Source organism: Halichoerus grypus, chromosome 13 (genome assembly GCF_964656455.1).
Source record: "Halichoerus grypus chromosome 13, mHalGry1.hap1.1, whole genome shotgun sequence".
Taxonomy (NCBI): Eukaryota; Metazoa; Chordata; class Mammalia; order Carnivora; family Phocidae; genus Halichoerus; species Halichoerus grypus.
The window spans coordinates 89,417,961-89,444,039 of record NC_135724.1 but is presented as its reverse complement, the minus strand read 5'-3'; the positions used below and the strand labels follow the sequence as shown (position 1 = coordinate 89,444,039).

Genomic DNA, 26,079 nt, shown 5'->3' with positions numbered 1-26,079 from the left:
AACCTAGTCGTGAATATGTTGAGTCTTGATACTAAGTCATTTACTTTGCATGAAACATCTTGAATTTTAAGAACCTGAGCTTTCAAAGATACAGCCATTGATAAAACAAAAATGCTGTGTCACTTCTGTGAAAATCCTGTGAAGAGCATGGTACTTTTCAAAGCCCTCAGAAACTAAGGTCAATATATCCAGCCCCCAAACAAATGGGAGTCCGGATGTCCAAGAGGGAGAAGACAAATCAATCTATCAGAACCAGACAGAAGCCTTTCATAGATTTCTCTTCATTTCTGTTTCACGCTCACTTCTTTGGAGCTTCACAAACCTAGAGCCCCAGAGGCCTGCAACTTTGGTTTTTCATTTTAAATGCCAGCCTCCCTGCCCAAAACAGGGAAGAAAAAAAGGCAGTCAGCATTTGGCTCAAGAATGGAGTTATATTTGTTCAAGAGTAGCTGGTTGCTGACCCAGGCCACTGCTCACACTGGTTTTGCTATGAAGTTCTAGACATTCTCCCTGAATTCACTTTTCTATCCCATTTTTATTTCAGCCTGGCAAGCCTTTACACTATAGATATAAAGATGGAAAAGATACAAGTTACTCTGACCAGATTCGGGTTTCCCAGGAGTCTGAGAGCAATGCAAATGATTTTTGGTCATCACCTCTTTTTGCCAAGTCCCCAAAATGGTCAATTCCAACAGATAGGAGAGAATCAAAATCACAAAAACAATTCTTTACTGCCAAATTAAAAGAGAATTCTCTACTGCCACATGCCCTTCTGTATAGATGCCAGTGAGGACAAAACTGTCCAAGTTTATTAAATAATGGGTCCTTAGAACAAGATGAAGAGAAATTCATAATATCAGCATGTTCAGCTTGAACCTCGGTTCCAGACCGAAAAGAAAACTTACTCCAGACTTCATCACCATCAGCAAATTTTATTCAAGCACTGGACATAGTTTCAAACTGTATAAAAGCAACACAGATCTCTCTGTGCTTCTATTTATGCTGTGTCTTCGTCTGGGTTCTGGTGGTGGTGGTGAGCCTCTATTTACTTCGGTCCCTCTTCTCCCTCCCCTTGGCTCTGTCATCTCTGAAGTCCCTCTCTCTCTCCCAGTCACTTTCTGGCCACACCCTGGTTGGCTCTCTGTCCTGCCATCTCCTCTCCCGGCCACGGTCGTGGTCTCGGTCTCTTGTCCGAGAGTCCCAGTGTCTTTCTCGAGACCGAGATCGCTCCCGCTTTTCCCTTTTTCCCTCTCTGTATTGGTCGTTTTTAACAATTGGCAAATTAATGGGTTTTCGAAAAGGCCGATCACGCCCCCCAAATCTCAGTTGCCCGGATTCCTTTTTCCCCCCCAGACCTCCTCCAAGTCGCCGAGGGATCCACCCTTTGAGGGTCCTTTCCAGTTCATAGTCCACAAATATCTCATGCTGGTCAATAACCAGGCCGTCTGCATCTCGGTAAGCTTTGATCAGAGAACGCTCCTCTTTGTATTCAATGAAGGCATAGCCCTTTGAAAAGCCGGTGACCAAGTCCCTCACCAGCCGAAGCCGCCGGATGTCCCCATAGCGGGAAAATACTTCCTTTAACTTCTCCTCTTTGGTCTGCAAGTTTAGTCTTGCCACAAACAGGGTGAGGAGGGGGTCTCCTGTGACGCCTTTGTTGGGGGTGTATCGTGCCAACATTGCCCTCCAGACGGCGCGATCGTGTGGGTCTTCATCAGTGCCATCAATGCTGCCAGCTTTAAGCGGGTCATACTCCTTGGCAATGGGCATCCAATCATTCATGTTCTAGGAAGGATCACAGCAAGCCTTTATGTAGCACCTATTATGAGCTACTCATTTAATCCTTACAGCAACCCCACGAAGTAGATACTATTATTCACTCCTTCTTCAATAGGGAAGGAAGCAGGACCCAGAGCCTGAGGCCTCCCAGCTACAAAGTGGGTGGAGGAGTATCAAAGCCAGACAGTGGGGCTCCAAAATGTTGTCACCCACCGCTCCACCCTCCATCCCGGGAAGAAGCAAAGGGCAATGTGCTTGAATTTGATCCATCTGTGTATCATCCAATTTAGTCACATCAGGACACTTACCAACCACATAATAACATGGCAACATGGATCAAAATCCAGGCTCGCCTTTCAGACTAAAATGGTCATTGGAAAACCAGCCTGGGAACTGCTATGAAAAATGGTGTTTTTAAAAACTCTTTACTGCCGGGGCGCCTGGGTGGCTCAGATGGTTAAGCGTCTGCCTTCGGCTCTGGTCATGATCCCAGGGTCCTGGGATCGAGCCCCACATCGGGCTCCCTGCTCAGCGGGAAGCCTGCTTCTCCCTCTCCCACTCCCCCTGCTTGTGTTCCCTCTCTCGCTGTGTCTCTCTCTGTCAAATAAATAAATAAAAAATCTTAAAAAAAAAAAAAAAAAAAAACTCTTTACTGCCAAAAATTTCAAACACGTACCCATGTAGAGAATGGCATAGCCCTCCACAAACTCATCCCCTGACTGACCAACACGTGGCCAGTCTTGTTTCATCTGTGCCCCACTTAGATCCCCACTCTTAGATTCCTTTGAAGGAAATTCTAGATATTACATGCTCATCTGCAAATGTTTTGGTATGCGTCATTAAAAGATAAGGTAAGGACTTTTTTTTAAAACACAAAACTACAAGGGAAAATGGTGCTTTTGATGTAGTATTTTGCAATAGGTAGCAAAGCTAAAACTACAGTGACCCAGCAGCAGCAGGCTCTGGTTCAAAAGGAATATGGGATTTCTTCCCAGTCCCCTGGCTGATAATCTGTTCATGCCTTAAGGTATGGGAATTGATTGCAATGGTGATTTTAGCCCCACAAGCATACTGCAGTTGTCATTCATTCTGATATAGGATACGTTTTTTTTGTTTGTTTGTTTGTTTTTAAAGAGGGTGGGAAAGTTTAAGTTGAGAGGAGAGGCTGATAACGTGGTAATTGATTCACATTCTGGTGAATCTGCTGGGATAATAAATACAGTGCTTGCCAACAATTCAGACACTGCTACTGCTCACATGACCACCTCTATAAAACGTTAGAGCCATTACTGAAATCTGTTACCTTAAAACCAGGACTCCAGGTGCTTGGCTGGCTCAATCAGTAGAGCATGTGACCCCTGATCTAGGGGTCATGAGTTCAAGCCCCACATTGGGTTATAGAGCTTACTTTTATAAATAAACCAACAAACAAACCAACAAACAAACCAGGGCTCTGTCAAATTTATATAGTAATCTCATTTATAACATCTTTCCATGATATTTATTATTAAAATATCTATAATCTTCCCCCTCTTACTCATATTTTCCTCAAGGATCTTTTTGCTTTTCTTTTTCTTCGGTTGATGGGTTATGTAGGGGGAGTGATTATTTATGGGGTGCACTATGGAATTATCTTGCCAGTAAAAAGACCAAACACAGAATAAAATCCAAAGTCAATGGCACTGCACTCAAGACCTTTGACTGTCCCTTAGCCTCTTACCACAGTCCACGCAAAATCTATTTTACCCAGCATTGCTCCCCATTCCTGAAATGTGCCCTAATTCCCCAGCTCCAGGTCTTTCCCTGTGCAATTTCCTCTCCTGGGAACAGTTTCTTCCTTTCCACAGCTGCACTTACGGAAATTCTATCAGTCCTTCCAAGCCCAGCTTCCAGCCTCTTCCCCAGGAAGCAAATTTATCTGTCCCACAGCTCAGGGCACCTCGTCTGTAATACCAATCACATTTCCCCCCTAACGCACAGTGAACATTCTTTAGTCTAGCGTATGCTTTACTTTATCTCCAGATTCTAGGATACTTCCTGATGAATACTGAGGAACTGAACCAACTCCAGTCAAAATTCAGTGAAGTTCTTTTGTGTCCAAATCAGACAAAAAGGATGATTTTATTGAGAACTGAGAAGCAAAACAACTTTATACTGTCTGCCACCACACTGTAAAAGGAGAGCATATATGCCTGTCATCGGTAACCAGCAACTTTGGAGAAGGCACCTCTGGTATCCTTATCGGTAAAAGGATGATAAAACAGCGGGAGCAACGAGACGAAAGAGGATTTCAGTCCCGTCTGGGTGCTGCCTCTAACTCACTTTGTGTCTCTTCTCTCTCATGGCTGGAACTTCTCCACATGAAAAAAAAGAAAATAAGAGAGAGCACTGTGTTATTTGACTCTCTCCCTGCTCTAGTATTCTCTAACAATTCCATTCTACTGGTCCTACCATTCTAGACCACACTCCCTGTCCTCCATCACAGGGCTGCAGGGAAACACACACACACAAACACACACACACACACACACACACACACGGACCATAATAATTATAGTTAACTTGTACTGAAGACTTAGGAGGTGCCAGGCACTAATGCTAAGCACTTAATTCCCCTCACGTCTCAACACTGTCAGGACGGAGGTTCTACTATTACTGTCATTTCAGATGAGGACGGAGACACACAAAAAGCTTTCTTTTGTCCCAAATCACAAGGCTAAGAAGTAGCCTTGCCAGGGAGTTACATTCAAGGGCTTTTACCACTCCAGAACTTGACTTGAGCCCTTAGTATTTTCTTAGATGGCTGTCACAAAATATAAAACTTTGAAGATGGGGCTAGCAACAGCAACAACAACAAAAACCAAGAGGATTCTGTGTTTTTGAGGCTGAGGAAAGAATCCCTTCCCCAACCAACAAGAAAAGGTCATAAAAGATCCATCAAATAAAACTGATATTATTCTACATAGAACTCCTTTCCAAAGCTTTAAGAATTATTTGATGTAGCAAAGACATTAGGGTTCCAAGCCAACAGCCAAGAAAGTATTCTTGAAACATCTTTGGTACAAAAAGGTGGTTTTATTAAAGCACGGGGACAGGACCTGTGGGCAGAAAGCTGCACTGGGGTCATGAGGAGTGGCCCATTATATACTTTCAAGTTGGGAAGGGGTTAGGGATAGTCTAAGTCTCTAGCAATTTTGGAAGCAAGGTTTCCAGGGCCTTGAGGGGGCTAGCTATTGTTGGGAAAGGTAATTTATTACTGTCTAATAAAACCTTAGTCATGAGACCCTTGATGTATATCGGTGGGTCATATGCTTGGGGGATGATTGCCAACACATACCTTGAGGGGGTAGAGATAAAGGAAGTTTCCAAAGGAATTTTTATATATTAAAGTAGACTTACAGGATCCTGGGGTTTGGGCTAAGATTGTCCTTTGCCCTCAGCAAAGTATCAACATCAAGGCAGTTGAGTCCCTAGAGGAATGTCACTCTGCCTGTTTCAAGGACTCGTCAGTGGGCTGTAGGTAGTAAGGAAATTTAATAATTTTTCTTCTGCCTTTGTTTCCCACATCATTCTTCAAATTAAAATTTGAAGAGAATTACAAAGGAATAGTCTGAATTTTGTTTCTCCTTCATGGGTATACTTCTATCAATACTAAATGCCAGGGTGCCTGGGTGGCGAAGTCAGTTAAGTGGTCTGCCTTCAGCTCAGGTCACCATCTCAGGGTCCAGGGATGGAGCCCCACATGGGGATCCCTGCTCAGTGAGGAGTCTGCTTCTCCCTCTCCGTCTGCCCCTTCCCCCCTCCACCCCGCTTGTTTGTTTGTTTGTTTTCTCTCTCAAATAAATAAAATCTTTAAAAAATACTAAATGCCAAGGGGGGGTTAAAAACCACACAAAAACTAAATGCCAAGAGAGCAGCAGGCTTCACGGCTTCTCATTCATCTTTCTGGGAGTATTCCCTCCGTTGCATTATGTTGAGATTTCCTACAGTTTCTTTGGATTTTTAGATAAATGTCATTATTTCATAAACGGGAATGAGACGTGAGAGATGAATGGCGGGGAATGAAGGTGGATGGGGAAACTAATCTTAATTAAAGACAAAAGTGTGAAAGTGAACAAGATCACGGGATCGGAGACAGAACACCGGGTTTAAGACCTAGTCCGTTCCTGGGCAAAGTTTAAGTCAACTGTAAAACGTAGCTACAAGCCACTTCACTAGGTTTTTGTGAAGATTAGGTAAGACAGTGTCCGTGAATGTGCTTTATAATTAGAAATTATTATACAGATCAGTTATTACGAAAACGTCCAACAAAGCGCGCCTCCCCTTCCTAACTCCCGAGTTTAGAATATTCCCGCGCTTTGCATCCAAGTTAACTGAAGTCGGACCCGCGGAGCGCTCCGGAGCATGCGCAGTGGCGCCGCGGCCGCGAAGGCGGAAGTCTGGGTGGAAAAGCCTATACTCCCCGTAGCCCCGCCGCACCTCAGCCTTGACCGAGGGCCCTCGAGGCTGCCCCCCGCCCCGCACACCTCTCACCATCTGAGTGGGAGAAGGGGAGAAGAGGCCCTTCTTCCACCCGAGCTATCGCCCCCGCTTTCCGCACCACAACCCCAGAAGGGCTCCCCCTTTGCCAGGCTTCAACATGGCGGCCCTTACACGAGTGGACGCACCGTCCGGACCGAATTTCCCTCGTCCTTCCCGCTGGCGTGGGCCCTGCTGCCAGCAGGCCGCCCCCACTCACCTCAGCAAGGCTCGGGCTTCCCTTCCCACCTTAGCCAGCGGACTCCACGGACTCGAAGCGCCAGGCGATTCCTCGCGCCTGCCTGAGCAGTCCTTTATATTGGAAGAAGCAGATTCGCCACGAGCAGTGTTTCTCGTTTTTGCTTTTAAGAAATTTAATCCACGTGTGTTGAGCCTCATCGCCGAAGAGAATGGGCTTTCCGTTTTTCTAACTTTTTGCGCGAAGACAGAAGCTGCTAAATTGAACGATTGAGTTGAAAGACTGTCGAATGTGCGGTTAGTGGTCTGGGAGGAGCCGAGTCGCCTTCCGTAGGGAAGGGATCTGTCAGCGCGGCGAGACTGTCAGTCCTCAGACTCACTTTGGGAATCGGATTGTGTTCTGGTGTCTTCAGAGGATGCGTGTGCTGGTTCACACCGCAGAAGAAAAGCGCTCAGGGAAGGGTTGACCACCCTGACTCCATCTTGCATCAGCCACCATTTTGTGGAGTTCTCCGCAGAGCAGCCCCTCTTGGAATCCCGATGCACATTCTGAGGTTTGAACACCTGGAAAGTTGCCTGCGTCTCACAGACCTGAGCAAAAAAAGCCAGCCGATCACTCGGCAGCCCATACCAACGGAGATTTCTCCCTCGCCGGGGTAAACGAGCCTTAAGAACGCCTCTGGGGACGGGCACACCAACTGAGTGGGACGGTGCTTCGCAGTTTGCAAACCTAAATAAAGAGTTGTCTCCTTTTTCCTCGCTTTTTCTTCGCTCATAGGCTCGCTCCTGAGGTTTTTCCTTAACAGTTTGGAGCAGCCGAGGAAAAAATGTGAAGCAATCTAGGCACCTCCTGCGGACCTCCGGACCTGCCAAAGTGAGCCCCGCAGCCCCGCTTTGCTTCTCTTCGGGGGGCTCCTGTGATGGGGGGGGGTGGTGACAGGCGTGGTCCGCTCATATCCCCGACCTCCCACCTCGGGAGAGCTCAGGAGACTTTTCTTTCTTCCCTTTTTTTTTCTTTAAGATTTTATTTTTAAATAATCTGTACACCCAAGGTGGGGCTCGAACTCACGACCCTGCGATCAAGAGTCTCGTGCTCCGTGGACTGAGCCAGTCAGGTGCCCTGAGACTTTTTTGGGGGGAGGAAATTTCCTCACTTCAGAGCTGTTAGCAGTTCAGGGGAGGGTTCCTCCGATACAGAGTGGGTACCAGTCTCTCAGAGCTTTTGATGGTCAGCCCGCTGATTGTGCAGATAAAAACTGTGGCCCAGGGGCACCAGAGTGGCCAACCATGTGATTTCAGCTCAGGTCACGATCTCAGGGTTGTGAGATGGAGCCCTGCCCCAGGCTCCTCCTTCAGTGGGGAGTCTGCTGCTCTCCCGCTCCCTCTGCCCTCCCTCGCTCCTGCTCACTCGCTCTCTAAACAGATAAATACTAAAAAAACTATGGCCCCGGGAGCTGTAAGTTTCCTCAACCTGGGTTCAAATCACAAAATATCATTTAAAACTTCACTGGCCTCCTTGGGGCACCTTCGATATCCCTAAGTTGGTGTATTTAAGAGCACAGTTGGAAAGGTGAAGCTATCATACTTCACAAAATCAATGGAAGCCTATTTTCAATTGGTACTTAGAAGCCCCCAAAAGAACCTACTCAGTCATAACGTCTGCAAAAGAGAAAAACTCAAAGAAAGATGAAAACAATTAGAACAACTCAACACTGAATCAAAAATTACTCCACATCTTCCATTTCCAGTTCTCTGTCCCCCACAGCAGGCCTTCTGTTTCCTCTGCTATATGCAGATCTTTCCAAACTTCCTTTTTCCCCTCTGAAGTTTCTCCTTCCCCAGCCCTGCCGCCATCCATCCTCCCAAAACTAACATCATAGCACCTTTCAAAGTCAAAGTTACTTGTCCTAATCCCAATAATCAGGTCCTTTCTTTCACGTCCTGGTCCTAAACAGAACTTCTTAATCTTGCAAAAGACTTTCCTAACCCAAAAGAAAATTCAAAAGAGTTCACCTGACAATTAATTTGGACTATCAATGCCCTTAATGCAGGCCCTTCTGACTTTTACCAACTAATATGCATGCTCGTTGGACCTCTACAGGCCCAAGAATGGATAAATAAAGCTGGATAGGAAGACCCCCCTGCAGGATTTTAAACTTCCTCATAATGAGGCCCTAGAAAAAACTTCTAATATAGCTGCAAATTTAATCAGAATGATTCCCCATATGTGGGCACCCCAAATAAATTAGAAGGCAGTACAAAACAAAAAAGGAAGAACTTGTTTTAGAGTTTTTTGATAGATTCGAAAAAGGTTTTGTCCAAAATTCTGGAACCCTTAGATTGGATAAAGGATCAAATTGTTTAATTCAATGTTTCTAGAGGACTTCCTTTTTTCAACCTTAACTGTGGTCAGACAACATGACCCTGACCAACAGACCAAAACTCCTCGTGATCTAGCCACCACCACTAACAGATTGGCAAAGATGATCGGCTAATAACAAAAATAAATTTTAAATAGAACAAATGGCTAACCTTATGGCTCTACAAACGGCAAACCCCAAATCCATGTCATAAGTTAAAACATCTGGGGACGCCTGGGTGGCTCAGTCGGTTAAGCGTCTGCCTTCCGCTCAGGTCATGATCCCAAGGTCCTAGGATCTAGTCCGTGTCTTGCTCAGCAGGGAGCCTGCTTCTCCCTCTGCCTGCAGCTCCCCCTGCTTGTGCTTTTGTGTTCCCTCTGGCAAATAAATAAATAAAATCTTAAAAAAAAAAAGTTAAGGGGCACCTGGGTGGCTCAGTCGTTAATCGTCTGCCTTCGGCTCGGGTCATGATCCCAGGGTCCTGGGATCGAGCCCCACATCGGGCTCCCTGCTCCGCGGGAGGCCTGCTTCTCCCTCTCCCACTCCCCCTGCTTGTGTTCCCTCTCTTGCTGTGTCTCTCTCTGTCAAATAAATAAAATCTTAAAAAAAAAAAAAGTTAAAACATCTGGCTCAACTGATAAAACATGTTTCTTTTGCAAAAACCTGGACATTTCGGGCGCCTGGGTGGCTCAGTCGTTAAGCGTCTGCCTTCGGCTCAGGTCATGGTCCCAGCGTCCTGGGATCGAGTCCCACATCGGGCTCCCTGCTCTGCGGGAAGCCTGCTTCTCCCTCTCCCACTCCTCCTGCTTGTGTTCCTGCTCTCGCTATGTCTCTCTCTGTCAAGAAAATAAATAAAATCTTTAAAAAAAAAAAACCTGGACATTTCAGGGGTCAGTAGGGTGAGCCACTCTTGATCTCAGGGTCATGAGTCCAAGCCCCACATTGGGCATGGAGCCTACTTAAAACAATTATAAACAAAAATACCCTGGACCTTTCAAAAAGGAATGTTTGAAATATAAAAGATGGCTCCAAAAGAACAAAAAAATCTTGGGGTGCCTGGGTGGCACAGTCAATTAAGCATCTGACTGTTGATTTCAGGTCAGGACATGATCTCAGAGTCCTGAGATCAAGCCCCGAGTCTGGCTCCTCACTGGGCGTGGAGCCTGCTTAGGATTCTCTCCCCTCCCTCTGTGCAGCCCCCCGCAACCCCACTCACATATGCATACATGTGTGCACTCACTCTCAAAAAAACAAAAACCAAAAAATCAAAAATCTCAAAAACAATTCCTCGATCAGATTAGAGATGTTCCAAGGACAAAAGGGGGATTTTTTTTCCCTTTCTCCTAGCAAACACCACCGGAGAAACTCCCATAACAATTCAGAATGAAGACGGTTTTATTCTTTTTTTTTTAAAGATTTAATTTGATTAATTAATTTATTTCAGAGAGAGAGTGTGAGCGGGGGAGGAGCAGAGGAGGAAGGACAGGCAGACTCAGCGCTGAACCCAAAGTCTGACTCGGAGCCCAGAGTCTGACGTGGAGCCCAATCCTACCACCCCAAGATCACAACCTGAGTGAAAATCAAAAGCCGGATGCTGAGCCATCCCACCCAGGCGCCCCTAAGACGTTTTGCTCTTATAGACACTGGAGCAACTCCTTCAATCCTCAACCACTGATCTATTTTCCAGTCCCTGGCCTCAAGAATACAAAAGCACTTAACCATCAGGGTCAGGGTCACTAATCAGCCACCAACTGTCACATTATCTCAACCCCTAGAGTTCATTCTTGGCACTTGACAAGGCAACCATTCCTTTGTATCGGTGCCCTCATCCCCAGCACTTTCTTTTATTTTTTAAGTAGACTCCATACCCAATGTGAGGTTCAAACTCAGGACCCCAAGATCAAGAGTCACTGCTCTACCAACTGAGCCAGCCAGGCATACACACCCCTCCAGGACTTTTGTTAGGAAGAAATTTTTTGCAGGCATACCAGGCCCATATTTCCTTTGACCAAAAAAATGAAGTGCTGTTATATCTGCCTTCTCAATCTTAAGAATTCCTAACTGATCTGCCCAGTACTACCCTCCAGTAAGTCCACTGCCCCTCCTCCCAGTTCCTAAATGCACTCCCTGATCAATTGTGGGTAACCTCTTCTACCAATATAGGACACATAACCTCGGCTCCCCCAATAACTATTCAAATTGATCCATTAAAGGCCTTACCCACTATTAAGTAATACCCTTTAAGCACTATGGCCATTAAAAGAATAACTCCTATTATTCAAGACTTTATCAACAAAGGATTGATCATCCCCACTACTAATCCTTGTATTACCCCAATTTTTCCAGTTAAAAAGCCCCATAATAGAGGAAGGCATTTTGTTCAAGACCTTAGGGCAATTACCAATACAGTCATACCCTGTCACCCTATTATTCCTGACTCCCACATCCTCCTCTAATATACCAGCTGAAATTACTACTTTTTCTGTCATTGCCTTGTGCGATGCCTTTTTCAGCATCCCTGTCAGCCCCCAAAGTCAGTATCTTTTTACTTTTGCATGGAACAATCAACAATACACTTGGATAGTCCTACCCCAGGAATATGCTAAAAGTCCTACCTATTTGCTGACCTAAAAGATCTTGATTTCCCTGGGATATCGACACTTTACAATATATAGACGATTTATTACTATGTTCTCCCACCCTAAAGGCTTGTCCCACTGATGCTCAATGCCTTCTCAAACAATTAGCCAACAAAGGACACAAAGATCTAAAGGTAAATTACAACTCTGTTCTGCTTCAGTCAAAATCCTAGGCCACCTTTTCCTGGATGGGCTAAAAATAGAACCAGACAGAATTACTACCTTCACCCAGTTCCCTCAACCCCAGACTAAAAGACAATTACAGGGTTTCTGGGTCTTGCTGGGTACTGTCGTCTTTAGATTCCCAATTATTTCCTCACAGCTCAACCCTTATATGCCTGCCTTTGCAAACCTGATCCATGGCCTCAAGAGGCCCAAGATGACTTTATATCTTTTTTTTAAAGTTTACTTACTTATTTAAGTAATCTCTACACCCAGCACGGGGCTCGAACTCACCAGTCAAGATCACAAGGTCACCAACTGAGCCAGCCAGGCGCCCCACCTTTATATCTTTAAAACAAACAAACAAAACCAGCTCATCTTTTCCACAACTCTAAGACATCCTAATTGCCAACTGCCCTTCTCCCTTCTTGTTCATCTGGGAATCCCAAAGGCTTGGAGGCCTACAACATCCCATAGGATATTATAATCTTCAAGTAGACCCCATGGCCAAATGTTTATCTCCCAGACTCCATGCCCTAGCAACCTGCCTCTGTACTCATTACTGCCGCTGAAAAACTAATAACCAGATTCTCTCCTGCAGGTATTAGTTCCACATATGCTTAAAACTCTTAGACTCCCGCCACACCCAACACCTATCTGCCAGTCGACTTACAAAATTTGAACTAGTTTCCTTCCTCTCCAAGCATTTCAGTCTCTCATTGTCCTCCTCTCAGTCCTGCTACCTTATTTCCCTTACCCCTCAAAAACTCAACTGAACACAACTTCATCATTGTCACTGACTCATTACTTACCCCTCAGTTAGACTTTCACGAAATTCCCTTCCCAAATCCAGATTTTATTTGGTTTACTGATTGATCTTACATTAAAAGATGATCAACGGCCACCTGGGTGACTCAGTCAGTTAAGCGTCTGCCTTCGGCTCAGGTCATGATCTCAGGGTCTTGGGATTGAGCCCCATGTCAGGCTCCCTGCTCAGCGGAGAGTCTGCTTCTCTCTCTCCCTCTGCCCCTCCTCCCTGCTCATGTGCTCTCTCTCTCAAATAAATAAATAAAATCTTTTTTAAAAAATGATCAATAGGGCGCCTGGGTGGCTCAGTTGGTTAAGCGACTGCCTTCGGCTCAGGTCATGGTCCCGGAGTCCTGGGATCGAGTCCCACATCGGGCTCCCGGCTCAGCGGGGAGCCTGCTTCTCCCTCTGACCCTCTCCCCTCTCATGCTGTTTCTCTCTCTCTCTCTCTCTCAAATAAATAAATAAATAAAATCTTTTAAAAAAATGATCGGGACGCCTGGGTGGCTCAGTTGGTTAAGCGACTGCCTTCGGCTCAGGTCATGATCCTGGAGTCCCGGGATCGAGTCCCGCATCGGGCTCCCTGCTCGGCAGGGAGTCTGCTTCTCCCTCTGACTCTCCCCCCTCTCATGCTCTCTCTCTATCTCATTCTCTCTCAAATAAATAAATAAATAAATAAATAAATAAATAAATAAAAATAAAAAAAAATAAAAAAATGATCAATAAAAATACAATGCAGGACACTCTAGTACCACTGAAAAAATTATTGAAGCAGAATCTTTATCCCAGGTTCATGTGGCCCAACAAGCTGAATTATATGCTCTAATAAGAGCATGCCAATTGATAATAAATAAAACTCTCATTGTCTATACAGATAGCAGATATGCTTTTGGGATCACCCATGATTTTGGTAAGCTCTGGAAGCAGGGTTTCTAACATCCTCTGGACAACCCATAAAAACAAAACTTAGGGGCACCAGACTGGCTCAGTCGGTGGAGCATGGGACTCTTGATCTTGGGGTCATAGTTTCGAGCCCCATGTTGGGTGTAGGAATTACTTAAAAATAAAATCTTTTAAAAAAACCCCAAAACTTACTTTTTTTAAAAAAAAATTTATTTATTTGACAGAGAGACAGTGCAAGAGGGAACACAAGCAGGGGGAGTGGGAGAGGGAGAAGCAGGCTTCCGCTGAGCAGGGAGCCCAATGTGGGGCTCGATCCCAGGACCCTGGGATCATGACCTGAGCTGAAGGCAGACGCATAACGACTGAACCACCCAGGTGCCCCCCAAAACTTACTTATTAAAACTGCTCGACTCCATTCTCCTTCCCTCCAGCTTAGCTCTTATAAAAGTTCAAACCCATTTCAAACTTGATAACCCTGAAGCCAAGAGCAATCGTTAGGCTGACCAAGCCACCAAAGATGTGACACTTCAAACTTCTGATTCACAAATATTCATCTGTATGACACATGGGGCACAAATAAAATGGTCCTATGGGCACAACAATACTATTGGAAACCATCTCTAACTGTTGCCCAACTAATATTTCAAAATGTACAATTTGCCCCCTTGCACAATCCTGGGAAACCATATCACACTGTGTTAGGTCAAGTTCCTCTTCCTGAGGGGCCTTTTGACATCTGGCAAATTGATTTCATCCAGCTTCCCCAGTGGTAATGATCTGTATGTTTTGTCACAGAACTGAGGCATTTCCTTGCAGGCAAGCAACAGCAAAAGCAGTGGCCAAAAACCTATTAGAAAACAATCATTCCCAATTGGGATATTCCTTGATAGCTACACTGTGATTGAGGAACCCATTTTACTGGACAAATTGTCCAAGAGGTCTGCAAAATCTGGCCATCTTTCAACATTTTCATTGCACCTACCATCCTCAATACTCAGGATTGGTTGAACACTCTAATGGCCTAATCAAAACCCAGTTGGCCAAACCAGCAGCTGCCTTTGGTCCACCCCAGTCCAAAGCCTTGCCTCTTGTCCTTTTAAATCTAAGATCTGCCCCCACTAGAAAGACTCAGTTGTCTCCACCATCCAATATTGGCCTGAAGTCATTCATGACCTCTGCCTGTTCCCTTGGTTTGACTTAACTGAAGACTCCCTTACTAACCCTTAGGCTTTAATAAGACTTGACACCAGGGCACCTGCCTGGCTCAGTCAGTAGATGTGCACTCGATCTTGGGGTCGTGAATTCGAGCCCCATGTTGGGTGTAGAGATTACTTTAAAAAATAACATATTTAAAAAAATAATAAGACTTGACACCCTATAGTCTCTACCCTTTGTTCTCAACTCCTATGCACATTCAAGATGAAAAACCAGTTAACAATATTCTTACTACTATGTTCCATCAAAGGAGGAACCCCCTCTGATTGGAATATCAGCTCCATTGTTAAGCTGTCCCAAGCCATAGCCCAGGAGACCCCCCCCCCAAAGAATTGCTGGGTGTGTCATGACAGACACTCCAACCAAATACAAAATGCTCCCTCTTTACTCCTCTCCGATCAATAACATTGCCCCACAGATTAAGATCATATGCAATGCCTCTAATCAAATACCATTGCTCCTCCACCCCAGAAGTACCCTAACCCCATGTGCTTTAACCTCTTTCCCTATTTTGACATTATTCCTATCCATAATTTCATTTCTTATGTAAGATATGTCCACCTGAGACCTAGTGTGGTCTCTACAGATATAAATCTCACTTTTGTATTAGCTGATTGCTATAATCTATCAAGCTGCAACTATATCTCATCCACCTCCCCTAACGCTACTGCCCTCTGCCAGGTCATCCCAGAGCAGAAGATGAATAATGAAACTTACTATCAATGCTTGGGTCCAGTAATCTCCAGGGGAATGATTCATAAAAAGCCCTGTCACTGGAACCCTTGGAAGAGGTTTTGCTATAATCAAACCAATACCAAGTTCTAGCCTGACTGCAGGGCCCCTATCTTCCCACTGTGCCACTCTTCTTTCCCAATCATCAGTAGCACCACTCTGGGTGATAAAACAGGAGCAATTCAATCTTGGTGTGCTCCTGAAGGGTACTTGTTCATCTGTGGTTGTCCCCTTAATTATCTTCTCCTATTGGCAACCCCTATGAAAAAATAACTAACCAAACCCTACCCTTCAAATGCATTAACTGGGTCACTAGACAATGCATGCTAGGATTCATACAACCCCATCTGTCTATCATGTTGCCCACAAACCCCACAGTCCCTCATAGAACCAAAAGGGCTTTAGGTATAATAATTGCTAGAACTGGTCTGGCCATAGGCATGTTGGCCCCCTGGGAAGAGTTTGCTTATCATGAAGCTACCCTGTGTAATCCAACAAATACCCTAGAAGAATTATCCCACTATATTGCTTCAGTCCTGCAAAACTTAACAATCATTCTTGCACTCCCTTGCTTCAGTAGTCCTAGACTATCAAATAGCACTGCCGGTTGGCAGGACAAGGGGGTATCTGCTGTTGCTGATAGCTCTTGTTGCACCTTGACAACTACTTCCTCCAAAGTCGAGCTACATAATTTTTTTATACAAGCCTCCTAGCTTCACAATATCAACAACCCCACCTCCAGTGAAATTTGGAATCACGTTAAAAGTTATCTACCATTATCCAATCTCTTTAGTTGGTTGCCTGGCAAAATCGGAAACATCCTTCAATCTGGACTATAGGAGGTGCCTGGCTGGCTCAGTCATAGGTTCGAGCCCCATGTTGGGTGTAGAGATTACTTAAAAATAAAATCTTAAGGGGTGCCTGGGGCTCAGTCGGTTAAGCACCCAACTCTTGATTTCAGTTCAGGTCATGACCTCAGGGTCCTGGGATAGGGTCCTGGGATTGAGCCCCGTGTCAGGCTCCGTGCTGAGCTCCATGCTGAGCACGGAGCCTGCTTGAGATTCTCTCTTGCCCTCTCCCTCTGCCCCTCCCCACCCTGTCTGAAATAAATAAATTTTTAAAAAATTAAGTCTTGGGGCGCCTGGGTGGCTCAGTTGTTAAGTGTCTGCCTTCGGCTCAGGTCATGATCCCAGGGTCCTGGGATCCAGCCCCGCATCGGGCTCCTGCTCGGCAGGAAGCCTGCTTCTCCCTCTCCCACTCCCCCTGCTTGTGTTCCATCTCTCGCTGTGTCTCTCTCTGCCAAATAAATAAATAAAATCTTAAAAAAAAAAAATTAAGTCTTAAAAAAAAATCTGGACTACAGTACTGTATGGTACTATTAGTTTTGGGATTAAGCATCTGATTGCTATATAAAATACTCTTTCTAGGGGTGCCTGGGTGGCTCAGTTGGTTAAGCATCAGACTCTTGATCTCAGCTCAGGTCTGGATCTCAGGGTCACGAGTTCAAGCCCTGCACTGGGCCCATGCTGGGTGTGGAACCTACTTAAAAAAAAATACTCTGCTTGTTTCCAGAAGTTGCCTCTCTTTCTCTTCTTCCACTCCCAAGCTAATTATGATGACTTGGGCTTCTGAATGTACTGCTCCAACCCTATGCCCTGTGATTCTTGAGGCATAATTAAAGACCCCTGCCGTTAGCGTCACAGTTAAGAAGCTCAGATTTAAAATTTGTGTGTGGGATGGAGGAGAGAACCATGTGGTCAATAAATATTTGTAGAGCGGATAGATGTATGCATTCTGATTAGGTTATGTTTCTTTTATTGATAGGTGCTTCTATTGGGGTAGATTACAACTGGATTGTGTTACAACTTGAAATTTGTTGATACAATCATGCTTAAATTTGATGGTGGGTGTCTTGTGGTTTTCTTCAGCCACTCATTTTAGATCAGACCTTACAAGTGGATGATTTCTGCAACTGATGTCATTTTCAGTCTAATCTTATCCTTAGAAGGTAAGTTTATCTCTAATTACTAAGGATGTCTTACTGTTACCTAGTCTTCATTGAATCTTTATTACATAGGTAAATGTAGCTTTCTTCATAGTACGTTTTCTTAAAATATATTAATAAAAATGTATCATTGAGTAAAAAATGAGTAATACCTATGGTTTAAAATTGTGTTTAAAAATACATGTGGGATGGGCGCCTGGGTGGCTCAGTTGGTTAAGCAACTGCCTTCAGCTCAGGTCGTGATCCTGGAGTCCCAGGATCGAGTCCCACATCGGGCTCCCCACCAAAAAAAAAAAAAAAAAAAAAAAAATACATGTGGGGGGGGCGCCTGGGTGGCTCAGTCGTTAAGCGTCTGCCTTCGGCTCAGGTCATGATCCCGGGGTCCTGGGATCGAGCCCCGCATCGGGCTCCCTGCTCTGCGGGGAAGCCTGCTTCTCCCTCTCCCACTCCCCCTGCTTGTGTTCCCTCTCTCGCTATGTCTCTCTCTGTCAAATAAATAAAATCTTTAAAAAAAAAAAAAAAAAATACATGTGGGGGGGGCGCCTGGGTGGCTCAGTCGCTGGGCGTCTGCCTTCGGCTCAGGTCATGGTCCCGGGGTCCTGGGATCGAGCCCCGCATCGGGCTGCCTGCTCTGTGGGAGGCCTGCTTCTCCCTCTCCCACTCCCCCTGCTTCTCCCTCTCCCACTCCCCCTACTTGTGTTCCCTCTCTCACTGTGTCTCTCTCTGTCAAATAAATAAATAAAATCTTTAAAAAAAAAAAAATACATGTGTGTGGTTAAAAAAAAGTGTGTGTGTGGTATATGTGTAGATGCAATAGAATACTACTGAGCCTTAAAAGGAAGGAAATTCTAATCATTGCAATAACATGGATTAACCTGGAAGACATTATGCTAAGTGAAATAAGCTGGCATGAAAGGACAAATATTGTATGATTCCATTTATATGAAAGACCTAGAATAGTCAAATTCACAGAGACAGAAAGTAGAATGTTGGTGGGTTTAATGTTAGTGTTTAATAGGTACAGAGGTTCAATTTGGGAGGGTGAAAAGGTTCTGGAGATGGATGGTGATGGTTACACAACATTACGAACGTACTTAATGTCACTGCACTGACACTTAAGAATAGTTAAAATGGAAAATTTGTATGTGTATTTTACAACAATAGGAAAAATTTTGTTAAATATATATATGTGCAGTCCAGTATCAATGAGCACAACTTAACATCCAGATCTTGGTTTCTAGTATTCTCCAATAAAAGTAACCAGTGCTCCTTGGAGAAATGGCAATTCTAGCCCTGGGGCAAGAAATACACAAGGTGAGTTCGGAGCAATGTGTAGTGCCAGAAAATACGGAAGTGCTAAAAACAAAAAACTCACCAATGATGATGATGTCACAGGGACATGGGAGCCACCTGATAAAAGCAGATAAAGTAGTGTTAGATTGTAAACCAAAATAGGGGCGCCTCGGTGGCTCGGTCAGTTGGGTATCTGCCTTCGGCTCAGGTCATGGTCTCAGGCTGGCACAGTGGCTTCCTTCCAAAGAGAACAGTATGGAAAGGGGATAGGGAGGAGTAACTTTCCAGTGGGGAAACCTAACACTACCTCAGTTTGTGGTCGAGGTCAACATCAATGGTGATAAGTATGTTGATGGCATATACCTTTGACATGATGTGTGGAAAATGGCACTTTACCTATGTAGACTTTCTCCCCAAAACCCATAACCCCATAACCCCTCTAATCATGAGAAAAGCATCAGACAGATCCCAGGGAACATTCTACAAAATACTTGACCAGTACTCCTCAAAACTGTCAAGGTCATGAAAAGGAAAATCAGAAACTGTCACAGCCAAGGGGAGCCTAAAGAGATATGGCAGCTAGATTTAGTGTGGTGTCCTGGATGGAGTCCTGAAACAGAAAAAGGACTTTAGGAAAAAAACTGAGGAAATCTGAAGGAAGTATAGACTTTAGTTAATGAACTGATATCAGTTACTTAACTGTAACAAATGTACCACACTAGTGTAAGATATTGATCATAGGGGAAACTGGGTATGTGTTCTAAATTCCCAGTTTCTGTACTATCATCCTAATTTTTCTGTAAATCTAAAACTGTTCTTGAATTAAGAGTTTATGAAATACATATGTGTGAGTGTGTGTGTTTAGAAAGAAAAAAGAAGAAACCTACTACTACATCCAACAACATGGTTGAATTTCTCAGACAGAGCAAAAAAGCTGGACTCGAAGGAGTACAGACGATACGTTTTCACTTATGGGAAATTCTAGGATAAGCAGAACTAACTTGTGATGATGATAAGGATCAAAATAGAGGTTTCCTGTGGAGGAGGGTGTTACTGATGGGGATACAGCATAAGGGGGCCTCCTGGGGTGCTGGGAATACTTTAGATCTTTATCTTGATGGTGGTTATAGAGTTACACGTTTATGAAAAATTCATCAAGAAGTACATCTAATGGTGCAGCCACTCTGAAAAACAGTATGGAGATTCCTCAGAAAGTTAAAAATAGAGCTACCCTACGACCCAGCAATTGCACGCACTGCTAGGTATTTATCCAAAGAATACAAACGTAGTGATTTAAAGGGGCACATGCACCCCAATGTTTATAGCAGCAATGCCCACAATAGCCAAAATATGGAAAAAGCCCAGATGTCCATCGACAGATGAATGGATAAAGATGTGGTGTGTATATATATATATATAAATATAAACAATGGAATATTACTCAGCCATCAAAAAGAATGAAATCTTGCCATTTGCAATGACGTGAATGGAACTAGAGGGTATTATGCTCAGTGAAATAAGTCAGTCAGAAAAACAAATACCATATGATTTCACTCATATGTGGAATTTAAGAAACAAAACACACGAACATAGAAGGGAAGGAAAAATAAGACGAAAACAGAGAGGGAGGCAAACCGTAAGAGACTCTTAACTATAGGAAACAAACAGGGTTGCTGGAGGGGAGGGGGGTGAGGAGATGGGGTAACTGAGTAATGGGCATTAATGAGGGCACTTGAAGTAATGAGCACCAGGGGTTTGTATGCAACTGCTGAATCACTGAATTCTACTTCTGAAACCAATAATACAGTATATGTTAATTAAATTGAATTTAAATTAAAAAAATTTTTAAAAGATGTACATCTAAGATCTGTGCACCTTAACATACAAGGTATAATGTGTCACACCTCAATCAAGCAGGAGGCACTGTTACTGCCAGTCGGGTAGCCTCTAGCCACTGGCCACTGGCTGTATAAAGTTCAACTTAATTAACTTAAAAAAAATCTTTTTTGAGAGAGTGAGCATGGGGGTGAAGGGGCAGAGGGAGAGAGAGAGAATCGTTAGCGGGCTCTTCGGTCAGCGCGAAGCATGACGCAGGGCTCAACGTGGGGCTCAGTCTCAGGACCCTGAGATCAGAATCCTGAGGTCACGCCCTGAGCCATCAAGAGTCAGATGCCTAACTGACTGAGCCACCCAGGCGCCCCTGACTTAATTAATTAAAATTTAACAACTCAGTTTCCCAGTTGGATTAGCCACATTTCAAGTGCTCAACAGATGTGGTAGCTAGTGGCCCACATATTCGAAAGTGTAGATACAGAACATTTCCATCACTGTAGAAAGTTCTGTCAGACCACACTGGTGTACAACAGTGTTGTTCCATAGAAAGAGAATGTCAGCCCATATGTCATCTTAAATTTTATAGGAACCACATTAAAAAAGTGAAAAGAAACCAGTGAAGCTAATTTAAATAATATTTTTTATTTAACCCAATACATCCAAAACATCATTTTACCATGTAATCATTAGAAATGTCATCAGAGAGATGGCTTCTATTCTCATTTTGGAATTCCAGTATGTACGTACAATTATAACTCATCTCAATTAGGACTAGCCACATTTCAAGCACTTGTTACTCACATACTAGTGGCTACTAGATTAGTGCAGGTGTAGGTTACATCAAGCTGCTGACTTTAGTAGCTTCTGGGGATAACGGCAGGATTGTGCAAGAGGATCTCTTGCTTTGAAGTATGTTTACCCAAGTAATATTTAAAAATTTGTCACAATGAGCATATGTTCACGTGTTTCTTGTGTTAGTTGGGTCCTCCAATTAACAGAGGGTCAGACCAAGTTAGGAGAACAAAGAGGGTTAGTGGAGATACCGCTGTGAGTCACAGAGAAGGAGGAAGCAGTGCTGGGCAGAGAAAGCCTTCAGACCAGAATGCAGGTTTGGTGTCTGAGAAAGGAAAGGAAAGAAACAGGAAGCAAGAACCTCAGGCCAAAGCATAGACTTGGCCCCCCCAGGGTGGGTTGTCCCAGAGCAGATTGCCTGTTAGAGTTGTCTCATGTTGGACACAAGTGTCATGGTCCTAGTCTCCCTGCTGTGCTCAGTCATCAGCGGAGAGCCCCTGGGAAGCGTGTCCCGGAGTGAAGGCTGCGCAGAATCCAAAGCTGCTAGAGCTGGAAGCTGGCAGCAAATAGCAGCCCTCCCGCTGACCGGCAAGTTCTTTCCTCTTTTTTTTTTTTTTTAATTGTTAATTGTGGTCAAACAAACAAAACATAAAATTTACCATTTAGATTTCTAATTACCATCTAATTTCTAAGTGTACAGTTCTGTGCTGTTAAGTATATTCATATTGTTGTGCAACCAACCACCAGAACTGTTTTACCTTGCAAAACTGAATCTCTGTCTCCATTAAATAAAACTCCCCAATCCCCCTGCCCCTGGTAACCACTGTTTTGCTTTCTGTCTCTATGAGTTTGACTATGGTAGGCACCTCACATGAGTAGCATCTAGAGCATTTGTCTTTTGTGGTTGGCTTCTTTCACTTAGCATCATGTTCTCGGGTTCATGCATGTTGTAGCAATTGTCAGAAAGTCGTTCCACTGTATGGGTAGACCACACTTTGCTTATCCATCCATCTGCTGATAGAACATTTGGGTTGCTTCCACTTTTTGGCTAGAAGTGAATGATGCTGCTATGAACATGGGTGTACAAATATCTTTTCCAGATCCTGCTTTCAGTTCTTTTGGATATATACCCAAAAGTGGAATGGCTGGATCATATGGTTATTCTATTTTTAATTTTTTAGGAACCACCATACTGTTTTCCACATCGGCTTTTCTGGGTTTTGTTGTTGTTTTTGTTTTAATAATAGCCATCCTGATGGCTGTGCAGGGTGTTACCTCCTTGTGGTTTGATTTGCATTTCTCTAATTAGTGATGTTGAGTATCTTTTCATGTACCTCTTGGCCTCTTGCAGGGTCATCTGAAAGGCCAGGTCTAGAGAAAGCCAACTTTTGAATTACATGGGTTTTAAACTCTGTGGGTCCACCTGGATTTATTTCAGTAAGTACAGGACAGTCCTGTAAATATATTGTCCTTATGATCTTATTAATCACATTTTATTTTCTCTAGCTTACTTTATTGTAAGAATACAGTATATAATACATAGAACATACAAAATATGTGTTAATCGATGTTTTTATTATTGGTAAGGCTTCCGGTCAACAGTAGGCCATTAGTAGTTAAGGTTTGGGGGAGTCAAAAGTTATACATGGATTTCTGACTGTGCGGGGAACTGGCGTCCCTAACTCCCGTGTTGTTCAAGGGTCAGCTGTAATTAAAAATTAATAGCAGAATACTTTACAAACTAAGCAGAAGATCTAGAGGGCAGCAGGGACCACCCTACTTGAGATTTCTGTAGAAGTTGCACACTAATAGAATCTTAGAGCAAACCTGCCCGGCACTGGGCTAGGCTCATTTCATCATCTCAACAACTCTTTGAGGAGTGTATTTTTACGTTCCAGGGTGCAGCAAGAGCTAGCCTGGAGGGTGGGGCGGAGGATTGTATTCCCTTCCGCCAAAATCTGCTGTAATGCTTCTTCACCCACTCACCACCGTGAACAAACATTTCACCTAAGTTTAAAAACAAAACAAAAAAAGTATGTTCTTATGCAAACACAGATTCAAAACTAGTGCCTGGGTACCACCCTTCCTGCAGCCAGACTATTTTCTAAAGACCTTTAACTCCTAGAGATGAAGTCACTGACCCAAGGTTGCAGGCATTTAAGTCAAACTGGAAAATCTCCAAAATCCTTGCTGTTTCGGCACATGATTTACGGGTAAGAACACTTGAAAATAATGTGGAGAACACGAAGAAAGCTATACTGAGTGTACCACTCAGGAAATAAACGGTGCCACAGGTATTCAGAAGGAGAATAAAACTTACTCTGCTTGATGTATCAAAATAGTGATGAAGGGGCAGAAGGCAAGCTGAGGACAAAGCACAAGCTGACACCCCGCTTTCCGCCCCCCCCCGCCCCCCACTCCCAGGTGGGACAGGTGGGACATTTCTCAGGCACTCCTGGCTGCCCTAATGCTAAGGGAAGGGGAAAAAATGGTTAGCTAATAGAGATCACGGTCCTGCAGGACATGGGTCTCCGTCAGCTTACAAAATGTCTTCGTGATTCACAAGAAAAAAAGCATTCTTGTCAATAACCTAACTTCCAGAAGGAAGCTCCCAACTGTCTTACTGTTATGCTTTACTAGAGGGAAAAACTTGACAATGACAAGGCCTCCAATATCTTGTAGGCTGTCCTCTTTTAGCATAAAAAATTCTTTTGAAAACCTCCCTTTTGGGGCACCTGGGTGGCTCAGTCGTTAAGCGTCTGCCTTCAGTTCAGGTCATAATCCCAGGGTCCTGGGATGGAGCCCCGCATCGGGCTCCCTGCTCAGCGGGAAGCCTGCTTCTCCCTCTCCCCTCCCCCTGCTTGTGTTCCCTCTCTCACTGTGTCTCTCTCTGTCAAAAAATAAATAAAATCTTTAAAAAAAAAAGAAAGCCTCCCTTTTCCTTACCTCCCCCAACTCCAGAATATATAATTAGTTGCTCTTCACAATCCCTGGGCAGCAGTTCTTTCTGCCCATGGGTCCTGTCCTCATGCTTTAATAAAATCACCTTTTTGCACCAAAGGCATCTCAAGAATTCTTTCTTGGCCCTAGGCTCTGGAACTCACCTACATACCAAAATTACATCATCAATAGGACCACAGATATTTGCTAATGGGACTTTCCTTTTTTTTTTTTTTTTTAAGTTTTATTAACTTAAGTAACCTCTATACCCAACGTGAGGTTCAAACTCACGACCTTGAGATCAAGAGTTGCATGCTTTTCCGACTGAGCCAGCCAGGGGCTGCTCATGGAACTTTCCTATTGGTGGACATTAGCCCGCAAACATTTATAGCTGCTTTTTTATTAAGTGTGGCCCACCCATTACTTCAGTTTTCTACATCACTTTTTCCTTTGTTTAACCATAAGGCATAACCTTATGACCTTTTGCAGTCACTTTGGTTTCTACTCAAAGGCGGAGCGGTGGGGGGGTGGAGTGCAACTGCATACATGGTCTTAAATCTCAGAGGAAGAGTATTTTTGAAATTCTTTTTAAAACTTTGTATCATGATAGGGGCTCCTGGGTGGCTCAGTCGTTAAGCGTCTGCCTTTGGCTCGGGTCATGATCCCAGGGTCCTGGGATCGAGTCCCACATTGGGCTCCCTGCTCAGCGGGGAGCCTGTTTCTCACTCTCCCTTGCCTGCTACTCCCCCTGCTTGGGCTCTCTTTCTGTCAAATAAATAAATAAAGTCTTAAAAAAAAAAACTTTGTATAATGATATATCTTGTGACTTTAAAAAGTTTTGTTGTAAACATATTCTACATTGCTAATCCAGCTTTCCATATCTGGTTCTCCAATAATTATATGAACTTGGGAAATATCTTATATTTCATATTTAGGTGATAAAAGTAGCTTATAATAATAATAATGATAGCCAACATAGGGGCGCCTGGGTGGCTCAGTCGGTTGAGTGTCCAACTCTTGATTTTGGCTCAGGTCATGATCTCAGGGTTGTGGGATGGAGCCCCGCGTTGGGCTCCGTGCTCAGCACAGAGTCTGCTGGAGATTCTGTTTCTCCCTCTGCCCCTCCTCCCACTTGTGCACAATAAATAAATAAATAAATAAATAAATAAATAAATAAATAAATAAAATCTTTTAAAATAATAGTAACAATAACAGCCGACATCTCTTGGGCACTTACCATGTGCCAGACACTGTTCTAAAGCACTTCACGACAATCTCACAAACTAGATTATATCATTACCCCGTATTACAGCTGGAAAACTGAGCCCCAAAGTAAAGGCACAATTTACTTGCCTAACATCATACAGCATGCAAGTGGCAGAGTCAATCACAATTTGAACACTTGTGATCTGGTCTCGAACCCACCCCTTTGAACACTGTGCTATCACTTACTGTTTTTCACTTGAGTTCATTAGAGTTACCTGGAGGGCAGGGCGCCTGGGTGGCTCAGTCGGTAAAGCGTCTGCCTTCGGCTCAGGTCATGATCCCGGGGTCTTGGGATGGAGCTCCGCATCAGGCTCCTTGTTCAGCGGGGAACCTGCTTCTCACTCTCCCTCTGCCTGATGCTCCCCCTGCTTGTGCTCTCTCTTTCTCTCAAAAAAACAAAACAAAACAAAACAAAACTTAAAAAAAAAGATTAGTAACACTTTTTTATAATAGCCAATAATAGACAACATCCAGGGTGCCTGGGTGGCTCAGTCGGTTAAGCGTCTGCCTTCGGCTCAGGTCATGATCCCAGGGTCCTGGGATCGAGTCCCACATCGGGCTCCCTGCTCGGCAGGAAGCCTGCTTCTCCCTCTCCCACTCCCCCTGCTTGTGTTCCTGCTCTCACTATCTGTCTCTC

At 44.1% G+C, this 26,079-nt stretch overlaps 1 protein-coding gene and 1 long non-coding RNA gene across 9 annotated transcripts; one reads left to right on the top strand and one right to left on the bottom strand.

Annotated features, from left to right (window-relative positions):
- Positions 1 to 912: 912 nt before the first annotated feature.
- On the bottom strand, positions 913 to 7,279 carry SNRNP35 (small nuclear ribonucleoprotein U11/U12 subunit 35). 6 transcript variants are annotated; one of them, XM_078061078.1, is made up of 4 exons: positions 6,518 to 6,609; positions 5,179 to 5,293; positions 4,102 to 4,133; positions 913 to 1,785 (listed from the first exon to the last, which is right to left on the bottom strand). In XM_078061078.1, the coding sequence occupies exons 3-4, from the start codon at positions 4,120 to 4,122 to the stop codon at positions 1,042 to 1,044; spliced, it is 765 nt and encodes a 254-aa protein (XP_077917204.1). In that variant the 5' UTR covers positions 4,123 to 4,133; positions 5,179 to 5,293; positions 6,518 to 6,609; the 3' UTR covers positions 913 to 1,041. The 6 variants fall into 6 exon arrangements, with proteins under 6 accessions (XP_077917204.1, XP_077917203.1, XP_035936555.1 ...); XM_078061077.1 differs by having other exon boundaries at positions 4,102 to 4,130; XM_036080662.2 differs by lacking the exon at positions 5,179 to 5,293 and having other exon boundaries at positions 4,102 to 4,130; positions 6,518 to 6,610.
- On the top strand, positions 7,013 to 26,079 carry LOC118528331 (uncharacterized). 3 transcript variants are annotated; one of them, XR_004913573.2, is made up of 5 exons: positions 7,013 to 7,151; positions 7,274 to 7,369; positions 17,138 to 17,321; positions 22,588 to 22,673; positions 23,135 to 26,079. It is a non-coding gene; the product is annotated as an uncharacterized LOC118528331 (long non-coding RNA). The 3 variants fall into 3 exon arrangements; XR_013443550.1 differs by adding an exon at positions 18,560 to 18,632 and having other exon boundaries at positions 22,588 to 26,079; XR_013443549.1 differs by having other exon boundaries at positions 22,588 to 26,079.

What these genes read in the sequence shown, in the direction of transcription:
- SNRNP35 (XM_036080659.1), bottom strand. Translation starts at nt 6,696, where the DNA reads ATGAGGCTCAACACACGTGGATTAAATTTCTTAAAAGCAAAAACGAGA. An exon ending in CGTGGAGTCCGCTGGCTAAG is followed by an intron (nt 1,786 to 6,546) that starts GTGGGAAGGGAA and finishes GATCCTTCCTAG; the next exon opens with AACATGAATGATTGGATGCC.